The sequence below is a fragment of the Prinia subflava genome, chromosome 2, assembly GCF_021018805.1.
Source record: "Prinia subflava isolate CZ2003 ecotype Zambia chromosome 2, Cam_Psub_1.2, whole genome shotgun sequence".
In the NCBI taxonomy this organism is placed as follows: domain Eukaryota; kingdom Metazoa; phylum Chordata; class Aves; order Passeriformes; family Cisticolidae; genus Prinia; species Prinia subflava.
Genome location: NC_086248.1, coordinates 1545062 through 1564123, shown reverse-complemented (window position 1 = coordinate 1564123; position 19062 = coordinate 1545062). Strand labels below are relative to the sequence as shown.

Genomic DNA, 19062 nt, shown 5'->3' with positions numbered 1-19062 from the left:
AAATTTGGGTCATTTCAAACCAGAACCAGTAACTCACACAATTCTGATTTCTCTACACCAGGTTCAACACCTGCACCGAGTTCTCACAGTTAAAAAAATTTACTTTTGAGGGGTTTTTTGAAAGGAAAAACAGCTATAAAAATATTAATTTCCCTTTCACCAAACAACCAAAGAGTGAAAACGCCGCGTGACAAAATGGCTGACAACAGCGAAACCTCTCCGTCTGATCATTCTTTTTCCCTCACAAATTTAAATTTTAACTCATAAATTGATTTTTTTTTCATTTTTCCAGCTGAAGCAGCTGGGCCACAGCGTGGACAAGGTGGAATTCATCGTGATGGGCGGCACCTTCATGGCCTTGCCCGAGGATTACCGCGATTATTTCATCCGCAATTTGCACGACGCTTTATCAGGCCACACCTCCAACAACGTGGCAGAGGCCGTCAGGTGAGGTTTAAACTCAAAAAAAAACCCTCCCTGAGGTGGATTATATATATTTATTTTGGATTTAAATGTGGTTTTGGGGATATTTAGAGCTCTGCAGAGCACCCCGCGAACGCAGCAAAACCAAAAAGTTTTTCTCCCCTCTCTGATTTTTTATTTTGCTGTTGCAGCCAGGCCCTGTCACGCCTCATCGCCTCCATTCGGGGCTTGTGACGAATGTCACGGGTTTATTCTCGATTGTTTTTTGTTCTCGATTGGGTTTTTTTTGGTGTTTATTTATTCCCCGAGCCTGGGCAGGGGGAGCTGCTCCTGCCTGGGACGTCAGGGATGACTCAGCCCCGCTGAGCGTCAGCGCTCCCGGCCCCTTCCCTCTCCCCTGCGGCTCCCCGGAGTCGCCTCCTCCCTTTGGACAGCTCGGGAAGCACAGCCTGAGCCGTTCAGGACCAGCAAACGCTGAATTTTCAGAAAAAATAATGAATTTTGGTGATTTGGGGTGGTTAAATGAGTGAGCATCCCTGGGGCGGGCGCGGTTCGCCGCCCCTTCCGCAGGGTTTTGTTGGTGGCGTTGTCCTCTCCTGAAAATCCTCCAAGAGGAGCGATTTTAGGGCTGTCACCTGCGAGAGGAGCGATTTTAGAACTTTTATCTCCCAACTAAAGTGATTTCAGAGCTGTGATCTCCACCAGAAGCGATTTTAGAACCGAGCTTTTGTATCCCAAGGCTGCGCCTTACTTTGCTTTTTCCTCTGGAGGGCACCAAACTCTTCTGCTGCTTTCCTTTGCCTTTTTTTTTTTTTTTTTCTTTTTTCCCCGCCTCTCCTCGCTCAAAGTCCAAACAAAAAAAGCGCCCTGCTGCTCTTTCCAAGTGGCTTTTATCGAGATAAAACACCGAACAAGTTGTGCAAAGAGTTTCTGAAGGACACGGCTCCTCGGGGAAGGAGCGTGGTGCTTGCAGGCCGTCCATTCAAATCACCCCTGTGATTCACGGTGTGGAAAGTCCATTTATTTTTTTCCTGCTGCAGGTGTCTTAGCTGATTTTGTTGGGCCTTAAAATAATTTTTCAAGCCTGGCCTTTGGCTGTGCAGATAATCAGGGAACTATTTCTGCCACAGCAATTTTAAACCCAAAATTGTCACACGGATCGAGCAGGGTGACAGGGAAAAAAAAAACCTGCCCTGGCAACGTGTGGGTTCTTCAGCAGATAAATAAAGGTTTATTATTTCTTTTTTTTTACATAAAACTCAGGCTGAGTGCTTGGTAAATGGAGTTCTGTGGGAGTTGTGTTTCCTACATATCGGAGAGGTGGAGAAAACGGGGCTGGAGATGAATCAGAGCTTTTGCTTTTTGTGCTTCTGGAGCGTGGTCGCTGCTCTGTGTCACTGCAGCATCGGCTGGGACGGCCGGTGACACTTGGAATTTATTTATTTAGGATTTATTATTGGATTTATTTCTCTTTGTGGCCAGGATTCAGCTCTTTCAGCGCTCCCAGCAGTGAGGAATGAGGAGTTGTGAGAGATTTTTCCCTGCACTCAGCAGCACCCCGGGGTCTGCCTCGCTCACCCCTCCCTCCCTGTGGGATTCTGGAGGTTTTATTTGTGGGGAAAATCAGGATTTAAGTTCAGATTTTGTACCCAGATCCCTTCGTGTGGGAAAGAACCTTCAGGCAGGGAGGATCACGGAATCCTGGTGTGGTTTGGGTTGGAAGGAACATTCACCCCTTGGTTCATCGACACCTTCCACTCTCCCAGCTTGCTCCAAACCCCAATTTTCCCCCTTTTCACCCAGAAATTCCTGGGTTTTCTGTCCCAAACCCCAGCTCTGCCCGACCCGAGCTCAGGGACCATCAATCCATCCTCGTCCCGAGGTAATTTTCAATTTTCTTCTCCTAATGCTTCATTTCCAGCAGCCCTCCGAGGCTCCTGGCCCCGGCTAATCTGATAAAAAGGATTTGATTCCTGCACTTCCACAGCAGAGCCTGCCAGGGAGGTCAGTCCTGACCCTCACCAGGACCTGGATTAAGAAATCACCCCTCAAACCCTTGGATTTCACCCAAAATCCCGAGTTTTCCTGCAGGATAAATGCCTGAACTCGACCAAAAGTGAGATTTTTGCAAAGATAAGCAGGGAAACTTCGGTTTTCCTGCAGGTAAATGCCTGAACTCGTGGACCAAAAGTGAGATTTTTGTAAAAATAAGCAGGGAAACTTCGGTTTGCTTGCAGGTAAATGCCTGAACTCGTGGACCAAAAGTGACATTTTTGTAAAAATAAGCAGGGAAACTTCGGTTTTCCTGCAGGTAAATGCCTGAACTCATGGACCAAAAGTGAGATTTTTGCAAAGATAAACAGGGAAACTTCGGTTTGCTTGCAGTTAAATACCTGAACTCGACCAAAAGTGAGATTTTTGCAAAGATAAACAGGGAAACTTCGGTTTTCCTGCAGGTAAATGCCTGAACTCGTGGACCAAAAGTGAGATTTTTGTAAAAATAAGCAGGGAAACTTCGGTTTTCCTGCAGTTAAATACCTGAACTCGACCAAAAGTGAGATTTTTGTAAAAATAAGCAGGGAAACTTCGGTTTTCTTGCGGGTAAATGCCTGAACTCATGGACCAAAAATGACATTTTTGCCAAGATAAGCAGGGAAACTTCGAGGCTTTTCACAGCGAGAGTGGAGGATGGAAATGAATTCCCCCAGAAAGCGCTGCTGGGTTTTAATATTTCTGCAGCGCCTCCCTTTTGGGGGTAATAAACGCTTTTTTAGAGCGTCCAGACAGAGATCTTAGCTCGAGGTGCTCGGGTTTGCTTGAGAAATGGCTCGGCTGAGGAGCGAGTAAAGAATTGCAGAGCCAGGGGGGATCTTTGGTTCTGAAGACGGAGAAGTTTTAATTTTTCTCACCGAGAATTTCACTTTGGAATTTCTGGGCGCTGTCAGGGTTGGCAATTATTAAGAGTTTTGATCAAATCGCTACAGGATGGATTTTTTTTTTCCTCCTTTCCTCATCTTTTCCCCGGGAGCTGCTCCCATCAAGGCCGGGTTGATTGCGGCTGCTTTTTTTGCTGTGTGCCGAGGACAATGAGAGCCGGAGAAGGTGTGAAATGCTCATGCAAATGGAGCTGCTGCTCCTCTCACCTGAGCCGTGAGTCATGAGCGGTGCTGAGCTGCCACCGTGAGTCACCACGGCCCCGGGAGCCGACTCCTAATGAGGGAGCAGCCCCGGGGAAAAGCGGGAGCATCGGGAATCTGCACCCGCAGCTCCGGCTTCTCCTGCAGGGAGAGCTGGGGGGTGCTCAGCTGGAGGAGAGAAGGATCCAGGGAAACCTCAGAGCCCTTTCCAGCAGCTGGGAATGTTCCTGTGAAGAAGGGAAGGATCCAGGGAGAGCTCAGAGCCCATTCCAGCAGCTGGGAATGTTCCTGTGAAGAAGGGAAGGATCCAGAGAAACCTCAGAGCCTCTTACAGAGCCTAAAGGGGCTCCAGGAGAGCTGGAGAGGGACTGGGGACAAGGGATGGAGGGACAGGACACAGGGAATGGCTTCTCACTGCCAGAGGGGTATCAGGAAGGAATTCGTGGCTGTGGCCTTGAGTAGAATTCCCAGAGAAGCTGTGGCTGCCCCTGGAATTGTCCAAGGCCAGGTTGGAGCAGCCCGATCCAACAGAAGGTGCCTGCAGCTGGGGGTGCTCACCTGGAGGAGAGAAGGATCCAGGGAAACCTCAGAGCCCTTTCCAGCAGCTGGGAATGTTCCTGTGAAGAAGGGAAGGATCCAGAGAAACCTCAGAGCCCTTTCCAGCAGCTGGGAATGTTCCTGTGAAGAAGGGAAGGATCCAGAGAAACCTCAGAGCCTCTTACAGAGCCCAAAGGGGCTCCAGGAGAGCTGGAGAGGGACTGGGGACAAGGGATGGAGGGGCAGGACACAGGGAATGGCTTCCCACTGCCAGATGGGAAATCAGGAAGGAATTCCTGGCTGTGGCCTTGAGTAGAATTCCCAGAGAAGCTGTGGCTGCCCCTGGAATTGTCCAAGGCCAGGTTGGAGCAGCCCGATCCAGCAGAAGGTGCCTGCAGCTGGGGGTGCTCACCTGGAGGAGAGAAGGATCCAGAGAAACCTCAGAGCCCTTTCCAGCAGCTGGGAATGTTCCTGTGAAGAAGGGAAGGATCCAGGGAGAGCTCAGAGCCCATTCCAGCAGCTGGGAATGTTCCTGTGAAGAAGGGAAGGATCCAGAGAAACCTCAGAGCCCAAAGGGGCTCCAGGAGAGCTGGAGAGGGATTGGGGACAGGGATGGAGGGACAGGACACAGGGAATGGCTTCCCACTGCCAGATGGGAAATCAGGAAGGAATTCCTGGCTGTAGCCCTTGAATAGAATTCCCAGAGAAGCTGTGGCTGCCCCTGGAATTGTCCAAGGCCAGGTTGGAGCAGCCCGACCCAACAGAAGGTGCCTGCAGCTGGTTGGAGTTGGATCATCTTGAAGGTCCCTTCCCACCCAAACCATTCCATGATTTTCACGATTTCTGTGATTTCGGCGTCTCAGGGAATGAGAATCCTGACGAGCATCTTGTGGCAATAATTTACAGTTTTTTCACGATTTCTGTGATTTCGGTGTCTCAGGGAATGAGAATCCTTATGAGCATCTTAAGGAACCTTGTGGCAATAATTCACAGTTTTTTCACGATTTCTGTGATTTCAGTGTCTCAGGGAATGAGAATCCTTACGAGCATCTTGTGGCAATAATTTACAGTTTTTTCATGATTTCTGTGATTTCGGTGTCTCAGGGAATGAGAATCCTTATGAGCATCTTGTGGCAATAATTTACAGTTTTTTCACGATTTCTGTGATTTCAGTGTCTTAGGGAATGAGAATCCTTTCGAGCATCCTGTGGCAATAATTCACAGTTTTTCATAGTTTGTTTCAAGGGTGTGGTGATGTTTGCCAAGGCTGCCTGTGACAGAGTAGGGAATTTGCAGTCCGGGTCTCTCCTACCCCTGATATTCCCGAGGCAGCATCCAGGTGCAGAGCAGACACAATTATTCCCGTGACAGCTCCAAAATTGGGGCGTCAGTCCCTCCAAAATCCCATTTTCCACGTGGAATCCCAGAACCCCGAGGAGCGACCGCTGCGTTTGATCCAGCCGCAGCTCCCGGCTCCAGCTTTTCCTTGGATTTCCATCGATCGCCCGTGCCAGGAGTCCTTTTGTGTTCCAGCATTCTCTGTTCCTCCCCGGAGCTGGGGAGCAGGCAGCACTTATCCACAATTATCCTGGCGGGGAGGGAAGTTTTCCTTCGGGTATCCCAAAAGCCAGATTGATTTTTTTGGGGGCAGAGAGGACAAATCCGAGCTCTGCTGGAAGAGAAGACACAGGCTGTAAATAGTCAGAGTTTAGGACCTCTTAATCCGCTGGGGAGGGAGAAAAACAAACCCCGAGCTCAGGCGGCTCCTGCAGTGCTTGGTTTGGGATGTGGAGCTGCAGATTCCTTTTGGAATCCCAGCTGGAAATGAGTCCTGAAGAGGCCAGGTCAGAGCTGGGTGTGCCTCGTGTGGTTATCAGAGGATTGTGGGAAGATCATGGATGCACCAAAAGAAAAACCCTGAGGATGGCGGAACAGAGAGAGGTTGTGGAGTCTGGAGATCCTCGGATCCCACCTGGATGTGATCCTGCTCGAGGCTGGGTGGTCTCCAGAGGCCTCTTCCAGCCCCAGCCATTCCCAAATTCCCACAGTGATTTCGGGTGCCTCGATTCTTCTGATGGAAGCTGCTCCAAGGAATCCTGGTGGCTGCAGGCAGAGGGCAGGGATGGATGGGATAATGGGAAGGAATTCTTGGCTGTGAGCCCTGGCACGGAATTCCCAGAGGATCTGTGGCTGCCCCTGGATCCCTGGAAGTGTCCAAGGCCAGGCTGGAGCAACCTGGGATAGGAGAAGGTGTTGGGGTTGGAACTGGATGAGCTTTGAGGTCCCCTCCCACCCAAACCAGTCTGGAATTCTGTGATTGTGAAGGCCCAGCAATGCCTGGATTTGCTTCTCAATATTGAGGAACAAACCTGCTTTTAGAAAAATGGTGCTTTATAAAGCTGAAATCCGTTCTAAACTACCCAAATAAGACTTCTGCACCTTTTCTGGGAGTCAGGTTCCTGCAGGGAACTCTGGGCTTGCTGGTGCTGTGTTTTAACCAAAATTCTGCCTTTTTGCTTGGCTTTAAGGACTCTGAATTCTGGGCTTGCTGGTGCTGTGTTTTAACCAAAATTCTGCCTTTTTGCCCGGCTTTTAGGGCACTGAATTCTGGGCTTCCTGGTGCTGTGTTTTAACCAAAACTCAGCTTTTTTGCTTGGCTTTTAGGGCACTGAATTCTGGGCTCTCTGGTGCTGTGTTTTAACCAAAATTCAGCCTTTTGGCCTGGTTTTTAGGACTCTGAATTCTGGGCTTGCTGGTGCTGTGTTAACCAAAATTCAGCCTTTTTGCCCGGCTTTTAGGACACTGAATTCTGGGCTTGCTGGTGCTGTGTTTTAACCAAAATTCAGCCTTTTTGCCCGGTTTTTATGACTCTGAATTTTGGGCTTGCTGGTGCTGTGTTTTAACCAAAATTCCGCCTTTTTGCCCAGTTTTTAGGACGCTGTGAAATCTCTGTGGTAACAAACGAGCGCGTTGAGGCTGTGCCCGTATTCCACTGACCCCAGAACGAGAGATCCTCCTGGGCAGGGGTCAGAGCAAACCCATTTCACCTCCCGCTCCCGCAGGCAGGGAAGGAGCTGCCCTGCAATTCCATTGGAACAGAGCTCGTTCCGCTAATGTCTCTTAATTGAGCTTGCCGAGTTGCTAATTGTGACTCCAGCAGAAAAAAACCAAGCCGGGCTTTGACTCACTCTGCAGTGATTCATGCTGTTCTCCTTTTATCTACCTTGACCCCTCCGCTCCAGGTGACCCCTTCCAGAGCAGGCAGCTCCTCACTCCCGGGGCAAATTCGTGGAATTTTGGGGAGGAGAGGCGATTTAAGGAGCTCCTTCTCTGCCCGGAGGGGGGAGTGGGAAATTAAAACCCGCCGGGGTTTGACAGTCAGCTCCTGGCCCTGCCATAATGAGTGGGTGCAGTGACAGGGAGGCTCTTGAAGCTCCAAATTGCCGGGTTCAGCTCCAATCCCAGCTCCGGTTCCAGCGGCAATTTGGGGACGTGGGGACTCACCGGGCCCTTGTCCCCTCCTGTGCCTGGCTCCTGGCAGCAGGAAGGGAATAGCAGGAGGCAGCGGCGTTGGAAATTGCCGTGGCTGGATCCGTCAGAGCTTGTCTGTCAAATCCCTCCGGACATCCAGGCAGGAGATAAGTGGCTGTTGTTCCAGTGCCAGATCGTTTACAGCAGAAAATCTGCCTAATTTTCCTTTTGTTCCCAGAGATTTGGAGCCTAGCTCCTAATAATTCTGGGAAAAACAGGCAGATTTTCTTTGTTTCCAGCCTTGGACGTTGTGATGAGGCGCTGGCACAGATTGCCCGGAGAGGTTGTGGTTCCTCATCCCTGGAAGGTGTTGAGGTTGGAATGGGATGAGCTTTAAGGTCCCTTCCCACCCGAACCATTCTATATTTCCCATTAAAACCCATTTGTCACTGGGTGTTTATCCCTTACCTGCCTTCATAAGTCTTGCAGGATTTAAGGAATTTTACCCCAAACCTGTCCGGCCTTTGTCGCCTGCTCATTTCCTGCTGCATTTTCCAACTTTTAACTGCCGGAGTTGATGTTATTTGGAAGCTCTCCGAGCAAAAAAAGTCATTTCATCAGATCCTAATCTCGTGGCGGGGGAGCTTTCCATTTTCTCTCCGTCCTCAGCCGTGGAATGGGATTGCTTATCCCGTTATCTGCCCTGTGACTGTTCCTCCTGCACGTCAAACCTTCCAGCTTGGAGTAAAACACACGAGGAAGCCAAACCCACGCCGCCTTGGCCGGGTGGTTTGGGGTTTCCCAAGGGGGACACAGGCACCAAACCCTTCTCCCTCCAAGGATTCCGAGGTGTTTACTCGGGAATTGGAGCCACCTCAAAACCAGCGACGTTCGTAAATCCGCGTTTTACCCCGCGCTGGTCGGAGCGGCGTGGCGGCCTCAGCGGTCATGACATTGTCAGGGCTGAATAATGAATTTCCCCGCTCTTCCCTGCACGTTTTCAGCAAATGACTGCTGAACACCTGCCAGAGGGAATTCTTTGCTCGTTTCTACCGCGTGATTTTGGCAAGGCACAACAAGTTCTCCGGTGACCCGTGCTGAAATGTTCACGGCGGGATGGGATCCGAGTGACCGGCTGGGGCTGGAGACGGAGCTTTCTCCAGGGCTTGGCCACCTGTGTGAGTTTGAACCCGGCCTGGTGATTACACGGTTTTAATTCCAGCCGTGCCGGCGACCCGGAGATGATGCCGCAGATTGAGCGGGGTGCTGTGCGTGAATGAGATTTTTGGGTTAATTCCCTCGTGGTTTACACCACTCTTGGGTCAATCCATCATTTCCACCATCCCGAAGCCTGCAGGAGCAGTGGCTGTCGTATCCCGACTTTCCAGGCAGGCATAGACTCAAACATTTCCAATCTCCCCGAGCTGCAGAAGGGCGGGAGCGATCCGAACCCGTCACCCCGCAGCGCCGACGGGGGACCCGCGCTCCCCTTCTTCCCGCCCGCTTCCAGCAGGGATTGCTTTGCAGCCCGGGTGGAAATGAGCTGGTGAAATAGGGAGCTGTGGTTTATGGCTCCCTCAGCTGCGCTCTGCTCGCCTCATTGGCGCTGCAAACCCGGAGCCCGCCGCCTTTCGACGGCGCTAAATTAATTTGAAAGAAAACTCATTTTCTGGTGACATGGTGGGTGCAATCGGTGCGGAACAAGGGGAAAAAGGGAAAAAAGGAAAAAAAAAAAGTCAGGTTTAATTTTCATGCTCTTGCAGGAGCCGGGGTTTGGGGAGCGCTGTGCCAGGCGGAGCAGAGGCTGTTTGGTTTGAAATACGCGTGGCGGCGAAGGCGCCGCGGGAGCCTGCGCTCGCTTTCCACGGCTCAGGAGTTCGGGAAGTTGGGATGCTCAAAATCTGGGAATGCAGAGCTGCGGGGAGGTGTTTGTGCAGCCTCGGTTTGCTCAGCCTCTGTCCGGGCCTTGGGTTGTGCAATGACCTCGTTTTTTAGCTCTCTCTTAACTCTCCTAATCTTTACCCACCTCATCTCCAGAGGCGGTTTGTGCGCCGCTCTGAAAACCCGGGAATCAGCGGGAATTCCTTCCTTGGGTGGAAACAGCCTCCCCTTTTTCCCTCTGGCGGCTCTGGGGTGAGGTGTGGGCTCAGCTCAGCTGCTCCTGGGTGCCCGATGAGCCCTTGCAGGGGCTGAAGTCGGCAGGGAGGGATCCGGCTCCTGCTCCGACTGCCGCGGGAGGGGAGAGGATCCCACCCCAGGAGCCTTGGCCTGGGACAGGAGGAGTTTCCACCTCCAGCTCCCATTTCTGGCCCCTTGAGCTCCTGCCAGTCCTTGATTTATGGAGGATACTCCTGAGTCTTCCAGTGCTTGGTTCCGTTCTCGTTTCCAGATCACGGAATCATGGGATAATTAAGTTTAGAGAGGATCTTTAAGGCCATCAAGGTCCAGCCATCAACCAGCACGTCCCCAAATGCCACATCCATGTTTTTGAGCACTTCCAGGCGTGATGACTCCACCACTGCCCTGGGCAGCTTGTTCCAACCCTTCTAGGGATGAGATTATTCCTAAAACCCGACCTAAACCACCGCCTAAACAACTTGAGGCCGTTCCCTGTCGCTCTGTCACTCGGGAGGAGAGGCCAACACCCTCGATCTCTGCTTTTCCCTGCTCACCTTTGGCTGTCTCCTCTCCGTATTTCTGATTTCTGTGCTGTTTGAGGGGGTTTTAGCCGTGGCAGGAGCCGTTTCCCCTCAGCCCATCCCAGGAAGTTGCTCCTTGGGACAGCACAGCGTCCCTGGAGCCGTGAGGGATGGCTGTGCCCGAGGATGATGCAGCTCCCAGCGACTGCAGCAGCTGAGAGCTGAAATCATTTTCCAAACAATGACTCAACCACCATTAAAAGTTGAGTGAAATCATAAAATCGGCTTGGCTGGGGCTTTGAGGATCTCGTTCCAAGCCCTGTGCTGTGGAGGAGGAGCTGTGGGCACCTTGGAGCTGCAGGAGGGAGCACAAGGAGCTGGGGCAGAGGCACCCGGAGCTCCTGGAGCTGCTGCAGCAAACCCAGGAGTGTTTTTGTGGGCAAAACGTGGATTTTCACGTTTTCCACTTTGCTATCGCAGCTTTAGAGGTGAGGGACTTGCTTTGGCAAGAGATCAAGATGAGCTAAACTCTCCACTGGCACTTCTGGCTGACGGCTGCTTTTTATTATCTCTCTTTATAATTTTATGGATACAATCCCTTCGTTTCCTCAGAGCAGCAATCAAGCTGCGTTCCTTCCTCGAGCTAAATGTTTTTCCCTGGCGGAGTCAGACGGGGACGAGCTCAATCTCATTTAAGAGGTGGATAAAGAAGCTGGAAAGCAGAGGGACGTTGAGTTTGTGGTGTTTTTCCTCAGGAGCAGCTGAGAAGTGGCTGTTCCTGAGGATGTGCAGCTTCCCCCAGGCCCGCAGCGAGTCGATATCAGAGCTGAAATTGGAGCTGGGTGTTCGGAGAGCCCGTGTCAGGCTCACCCAGCGCCGTCTCTCTCGTCAAGCGCAGCCAGAAAAATCTCGAATTTCGGGGCGGATTTAATAAAAGAGGCTGTCGTGTCGTTTATTTCGTAATTTTAGATGTAAGGGGTTTTTTTATTTCTTTTTTTTTTTTTTGCTTCCTGCGTCCTTTGTTAGCCCACGCCTGCAACTCTTGTATTGACTCTTCCCTGGGAAACTTGTCTTTATAATTATGACCTAATGGTTGATCGTATCGATTTGGCAACAGGCAGCAGAACGGTTTTTCTTCCAAGTTTTTTTTCCTGAAGTAATTACACGGCAAAGATGAGAAAAAATCAAGGACAAATCTTGGCCATCTCCTCATGGAAGTTTTCCACCAGGCCTTGTTTTTGGGGTTTTTTTGTGGCTGTGCAGGCTGAGAATGGTCAGGGTGTGGTGAGGAGCTGGCAAAGCTGAGACCAAAATGAAATTTTGACCAAATGCTGCCCAAACCTGTTTTTCACTCCCTGAAGGGAGGTGCTTAAAGCAAAGAGACACTCGTGAGTGTTTATCCTGGATTGCTGCACAGAAATTACTCCTTGTGATGCCTGGGGAAGGCTGAGCTGGAGCAGAGGCTGGACAGAGCTAGAGAAAAAAACAGATTTATTGAAAGGCGTTAAAGGATTCACCTTGGGGAGGACGAGAGCCTGGCCAGGGCTACACCCAAGATGGGCCCAAAATGGTCACAAAATGCACAAACAGTCACGAGGTCTCACACTTTTATAAGTTTTGGTCCATTTGCATATTGGGGTTAATTGTCCAATTCCAGCTTCAGGTTATGAAGTCCCATCCTTCTTTTCTCTCTTCAGCCCAGAGGGGGTTTTTTGTTCTGTTTTTTGGTTTTTTTGGGTTTTTTTTTTTGCTTTTGGGCCTGAAAACTTTGTAACCATTGTCCTTGGTGTGCAGCAGGAGAAGGATTTGTTTTGTCTGCCTGCTCTGTGGAGAGAGCTCACTGACACTTAACACGAGGCTCAGAACTGCACCCCTGGGCAGCCCAGAATGTGAAAAATATAAAAGCTAAAACTGAAGGCATCACTTGGATCGCTCTTCCCTCTCAGTGGGGAGGCCCTGGCACCGTTTTCCCACAGAAACTGTGGCTGCCTCATCCCTGGAAATGTTCCAGGCCAGGTTGGACAGGGCTTGGAGCAGCCTGGGGTAGTGGAAGGTGGTGGGACAAGATGATCTCGGAGGTCCCTTCCAGCCCAAACCGCCCGCGATTGTGTGATTCTGTGAAACGCCCAAATCGTTCCTGGGAAACGCGTTCGGTTCTTTCTGAAACACCAGGGCTCCAAAAGCATCTCCAATTTTCTCTCTTTGTGCTGAGCGTCGCTTTGTTCCCAGCTTTCCTTCTGCATCATGAGCCAAAAAAATACAAAAAAAGCGGTTTGGAAAATCGTCCTGGTTGGGGTTATTATCCCTCACAAATGGGATTTTTTTTTTTCCCCAGTTCAGCGTGGGTTTGGTAGCCTGGCAGGGCTGGTTGTTACTTTTAAAAAGAAATCATTTTAGCAGTGCTTGGGACAGGGGTGCTGGGCTTGGCGGTCCTGGGTGGACCTAAAGGGCTTTTCCAAGCTTAATAAATTCCTAATTCTGCGATTCTGGATCGGGGAGGAGCTGGAGGAACCTCCTCGTCTGTAGCAGGCCTGGATCTTCACAGGACTCTCTGAACAGTTCCTTCCTTTTCTTGTAGCTTTGTCACATCTTTCGGGATGACTTTTGTGACCTTTTTTCTTTGGGTGTCATCGCCAAGTGCTGTCAGTGGGAGCTAAAGGATGGGAAATCTGTGGGAGCAAGGACAGGAGCTTTGGGATGTGTGGCTGGAACCATCCCGTGGTTTCACTCGCGATTTCCTCGCCGTGGCTGCAGGAAACCCAGGCTGGGCTGATCGGTGTGTGCTGGATTTCCCATTCCCAAGATGAATCGTTGGGGTTTTTTTCACTGACATTCACGCATTAATCCGAGATTTAAACCCCGTGGCTCGCGGTGAAGCGAAGCCCTCCTCACCCGCTAAATTGAACATGGGACATTTCTGTGCGTTTTCCTCTTCCAGACACGCTGCAAAACTCGTTTTGCTGATGCGTCGGGCCTCGGCTGCATTTATCAGGACAAGATTTTGTTTTCTTGGGCTGCTAAAAGCCCGGAGCGCCTCCCTTCCTTCCGTAGATGGAGCACAGAGAGGTTCTTGTTCCCGGCGTGTGGCAGATGAATTCCTGCCCTCGGGCTGCTCTTAACAACACATTGGGGTTGGAGCTTTCTCTGAAGCCTTTGACAAATCTTTGTGACTTTGCCTGCGTTTCTAAAAACCCTTCAGCGGGCAGAGGGAATAAGAGCGGCGGTTCTGCACAGAGAAATTACCAAAAGATATTAAGAGACTGATTAAATATCAATTAACACAACAGAAGGAGTTCATTAGGAGTGTCCTGGGGCTGGAGCAGGTTGTTTTGACCTGTTGTGAAAGGGCAGGAGGAAAATCAGATACAAAGCATTGTTCATAAAAGAGGTTTATGAACCTCTTTTTTTTTTTTACTACAGCACAGCCATCTCCAAGTTGTCTGATGCCACTCGGGAATAAGATTTTAAAGTTTTTTAGTCGATAGCTGTGAGAAACACAGCCCTGGTGCTTGGTGTTAGTTAAGAAATCAGCTCCGTGTGAGGAATTGCAGTGGTGGGAATGAAGAGAAAACTGGGAAATGGTGTCATGGAGCCGCCTCGTTCACAGCTTGAACCTGGCTCATTTCTTCCCCTTAAAAAGCAGGGGGGAGGAAAATGATGCTGTGGAAGCAGGGAAAAGATGTTTGAGAGAGATGTAATAGAGATTTATGAGGTCCTGAGCGGCACAGAGGAGAGGAGAGAAGGATAAATGTTGATTTTTCTCCGGCACAACAAGAACCGGGGGTGTGGAGTGAAATAGGAATTAAATCCAAAGGAACAATTTCCTTGTGCAGGCCATGGGGCTGGGAGTGACCAAACACATTCTTGGGAAGAATATCCAGTGGGAACTGAAGGCACCAAAACCACTAAAAACATCGGGGAGTCCAATTCCAGACTCAGCTCTCCCTAAATTTCAGTGGCAGGAACCTGGGACCTCGTGTTGCTGCTTCTCTGCTGGGAGGAACGCGAAGCCTCAATTTCCAAACTGTAATTTGGCTCTGCTCACTGGGAAAAGCATAAGGGAGGAGGAGATAAGCACTGTTTTGCCTAAATTAGCCTTGTTTTGGGTTTTTTTTTTTTCCCTCTAAACATTAATTTTTTATGGGGGCGGTTAAAAAAAAAAAGATGTTGAGACTCGGCTCCCGTTCCAGCCACGCGTTTTCCTTGTTGGAAATATTTCACTCCAGCATATGTTAATTCATCCTGGTGTTTGCAGTTACAGCTGGCTAATAATTTGTTGCTGAAAAAAAAAAGAAAAAATAAAAAATCAGTTCTCTGAATCGCTGTTGCTGTGAACTTGATGGATGGGAGCTCAGAAAACACCGCAGGCTCGAAAAACGCAGCAGTGTGAGAAGGTCTTGTCAGGGTTTTTCTGTTCAACGTCCTTTTTTTTTTTATTTTTTTTGCTGTTTGATTTGCTTCCTGAGCTAAGACAGAGCTTTCAGGACGTGCCTGGATGTCTCTGAGAGCAGGCAGTGATTACGGCTTTTGGGATAATTACGCATTACGGCTCCATCCTGGTTGTCAGGAGTGGCAGGATCCCTCCAGACCTTGCCCAGAGGTCCTTGATGGAAGCTGTGAGGAGAAATAAAAATAAACCAAAGCGCTCTTCCCTCTCTGGCAGCCTCATTCCCGCTCCTCGTTACAGCCAGGCGCTTAATTAGTCCGTGCAAACACTCCCGCTTGGATTAGACCTGAAGTGTCTCTGAACTGAGCCACTTGTGCTCGTGCTGTGCCTTTTTTCAGAGGAATTTCGGGTGGTAGAGCAACAATTTGGGGTTAAAATGAGGAAAAACATAAAGAAATAGAAGAAAACGGGTGTGTTTTAGGGTTTTACCTCAGAATGGATTAGGCCTGAAGTGTCTCTGAACTGAGCCACTTGTGTTCGTGCTGTGCCACTTTTTCAGAGGGTTTTTGGGTGGTAAAGCAATTCATTATGGATAAAATGTGGTAAAAACATTGAGAAAGAGATGAAAACGGGTGTGTTTTAGGATTTTTACCTCAGAATGGATTAGGCCTGAAGTGTCTCTAAACTGAGCCACTTTTGTTCCTGTTGTGCCTTTTTTGAGAGGGTTTTTGGGTGGTAGAGGAACTCCTTGGGGGTAAAATGTGGTAAAAACATTAAGAAAGAGATGAAAACGGGTGTGTTTTAGGATTTTTACCTCAGAATGGATTAGGCCTGAAGTGTCTCTTAACTGAGCCACTTGTGCTCGTGCTGTGCCATTTTTCAGAGGGTTTTTGGGTGGCAGAGCCATTCCTTGGGGTTAAAATGTGGTAAAAATATTGAGAAAAACGAGAGGATTGGTGTATTTTAGATTTTTTACCTCAGAATGGATCAGGCCTGAGGTATCTTTGAACTGAGCCACTTGTGCTCGTGCTGTGCCATTTTCCAGAGGGTTTTTGGGTGGTAGAGGAACTCCTTGGGGGTAAAATGTGGTAAAAACATTAAGAAAGAGGAGAAAACGGGTTTTAGAGTTTTTATCTCAGAATGGATTAGGCCTGAAGTGTCTCTGAACTGAGCCACTTCTGGTCATGCTGTGCCTTTTTTTTTTTTTTTTTTTTTTTTTTTTTTTTTTTTTTTTTGTGGGTTTTTGGGTGGCAGAGCCATTCCTTGGGGTTAAAAATGTAAAAATACTGAGAAAGAGGAGAAAACTCTTGTGTTTTGGGGTTTTTACCTCAGAATGTGTGAGGTCTGAAGTGTCTCTGAACTGAGCCGCTTGTGCTCGTGCTGTGCCATTTTTCAGAGGGTTTTTGGGTGGTAGAGCAACAACTTGGGGTTAAAATGTGGTAAAAATACTGAGAAAGAGAAGAAAATGTGTGTGTTTTAGATTTTTTACCTCAGAATGGATTAGGCCTGAAGTGTCTCTTAACTGAGCCACTTGTGCTCGTGCTGTGCCACTTTTTCAGAGGGTTTTTGGGTGGTAAAGCAATTCATTATGGATAAAATGTGGTAAAAACATTGAGAAAGAGATGAAAACAGGTGTGTTTTAGGATTTTTACCTCAGAATGGATTAGGCCTGAAGTGTCTCTAAATTGAGCCACTTTTGTTCCTGTTGTGCCTTTTTTGAGAGGGTTTTTGGGTGGTAGAGCAACTCCTTGGGGGTAAAATGTGGTAAAAACATAAAGAAATAGAAGAAAACGGGTGTGTTTTAGGGTTTTTACCTCAGAATGTATGAGGTCTGAAGTGTCTCTTAACTGAGCCACTTGTGCTCGTGCTGTGCCATTTTTCAGAGGGTTTTTGGGTGGCAGAGCCATTCCTTGGGGTTAAAATGTGGTAAAAATATTGAGAAAAACGAGAGGATTGGTGTATTTTAGATTTTTTACCTCAGAATGGATCAGGCCTGAGGTATCTTTGAACTGAGCCACTTGTGCTCATCCTGTGCCATTTTTCAGAAGGTTTTTGGGTGGTAGAGGAACTCCTTGGGGGTAAAATGTGGTAAAAACATTAAGAAAGAGGAGAAAACGGGTTTTAGAGTTTTTATCTCAGAATGTATGAGGCCTGAAGTGTCTCTTAACTGAGCCACTTGTGCTCGTGCTCTGCCACTTTTTCAGAGGGGTTTTGGGTGGCAGAGCCATTCCTTGGGGTTAAAATGTGGTAAAAATATTGAGAAAAATGAGAAAACGGGTGTATTTTAGGATTTTTATCTCAGAATGGATTAGGCCTGAAGTGTATCTTAACTGAGCCACTTGTGCTCATGCTGTGCCATTTTTCAGAGGTTTTTTGGGTGGTAGAGTCATTCCTTTGTGTTCAAATGTGGTAAAAATATAAAGAAAGAGATGAAAACAAGTGTGTTTTAGATTTTTTACCTCAGAATGGATTTGGCCTCAAGTGTGTCTGAACTCAGCCGCTTGTGTTTGTGCTGTGCCATTTTTCCAAGAGTTTTTGGGTGGTAGAGCAACTCCTTGGGATTAAAATGTGGTAAAAACATTGAGAAAGAGGAAAATGTGTTTGGTTTAGGGTTTTTATATCAGAATGGAATGAACCTGAAGTGTCTCTTAGCTGAGGCACTTCTGTCCATCCTGTTCCTTTTCCTCTTGGGAGGTATTTTGGATGGCAGAGCCATTCCATGGGGTTAAAATTGAGTCAAAATATTCAGAAAGAGGAGAAACCTGTTTTGTTTTAGGGTTTTTACCTCAGAAAAAATCCCATTGTGGATTTTGAACCAACTAACACAGCAGGAGGGAGCAGAATTATCTGTTGGTGGCATGGCAGGGAGAAAAAAGTTGTTCTCCCTTATCTTTTAACAGGCGTAGATACTGTTACCTTATCAAAATTGGAAAATGGTGTTTTAGTCAATAAATGGGGGTATTTTTAGTGACTTCTTGCAGGATTTGAAAGCTTGAACCTCGGGAAGCTGATGCTGCTAAGAAACCAAAGTGCTCTGTCGCAGTGCTGGCGATAAAGCAAGCGCTGAAACGTTGTAATAAAAATGTTATAATAAAAAGGGAGCAGCACAAAGTCAAATAATCAAATGGCATTTGAACTTTCAGAAATGCCTGCTCTGGGCAGTCGTCAAAGCTGCAGCTTTTGGAACACGTCAGCTGAGTGAGATTATTTGTCAGAATATTCCCTGATTCTGGGTTTATTCACGGGGAATTGTGGATGCCGAATGAATTCTGGCTCTGTTTCACACAGTGCTGTGATAAAGCAGATTTGTAAAGATCAAGATCGAGGAGTTAATTTAAATAATGGTGTGGTACAGGAGATCCTCGTGGTTTATGGTGACAATTTCCCCCTGTGGGGTCAATTTTGGGCTGAATTCTATGATTTACAGGTGTCACTGAGCAGTGTCACTGTGTGACACCCTGGCCTGCACTACTGCTGCTCCAGGCCACCAGAAGGGGTTTGATTTATGACCCCTTAAAATAGTTATTTATTTATTTATTTATTTATTATTAAACCTGTTTGAGGGGTAAAAATATTTATTTATTTATTTATTTAATAATATTTTATTAAACCTGTTTGAGGGGCTAGAGGTTCCCAGTCTTTGCACCAGATGGGGTTTTATTTATGACCCCTTCAAAAATATTTATTTGTTTATTTATTTATTTATTTAGTAATATTTTGTTAAACCTGTTTGAGGGGCTGGATGTTCCCAGTTTTTGCACCAGAAGGGGTTTTATTTATGACCCCTTAAAAATATTGATTGATTGATTGATTGATTGATTAATATTTTATTCAACCTGGTTGAGGGGCTGGATGTTCCCAATCTTTGCACCAGAAGGGGTTTTATTTATGACCCCTTAAAAAATTGATTGATTGATTGATTGATTAATATTTTATTCAACCTGTTTGAGGGGCTGGATGTTCCCAGTCTTTGCACCAGAAGGGGTTTTATTTATGACCCCTTAAAATAGTTATTTATTTATTTATTTATCTATTTATTAATATTTTATTAAACCTGTTTGAGGGGCTGGATGCTCCCAATCTTTGCACCAGAAGGGGTTTTATTTATGACCCCATTAAAATATTTATTTATTTATTTATTTATTAATATTTTATTAAACCTGGTTGAGGGGCTGGATGCTCCCAATCTTTGCACCAGAAGGGGTTTTATTTATGACCCCTTAAAATAGTTATTTATTTATTTATTTATTTATTTATTTCTGTTTTATTAAACCTGTTTGAGGGGCTGGATGTTCCCAATCTTTGCACCAGAAGGGGTTTTATTTATGACCCCGTAAAAATATTTATTTATTTATTGATTGATTGATTAGTATTTTACTAAATCTGTTTGAGGGGCTGGATGTTCCCAGTCTTTGCACCAGAAGGGGTTTTATTTATGACCCCTTTAAAAATATTTATTTATTTATTT

The 19062-nt window shown here is 47.6% G+C and overlaps 1 protein-coding gene across 1 annotated transcript in view; it reads left to right on the top strand.

Annotated features, from left to right (window-relative positions):
- The window catches only part of ELP3 (elongator acetyltransferase complex subunit 3), a 105399-nt gene that overhangs the window by 12163 nt on the left and 74174 nt on the right, over positions 1 to 19062 (top strand). The window contains exon 7 of the mRNA XM_063422917.1: positions 293 to 447. Coding sequence (XP_063278987.1) covers positions 293 to 447 — 155 coding nt within the window. The remainder of the gene's footprint in view (positions 1 to 292; positions 448 to 19062) is intronic.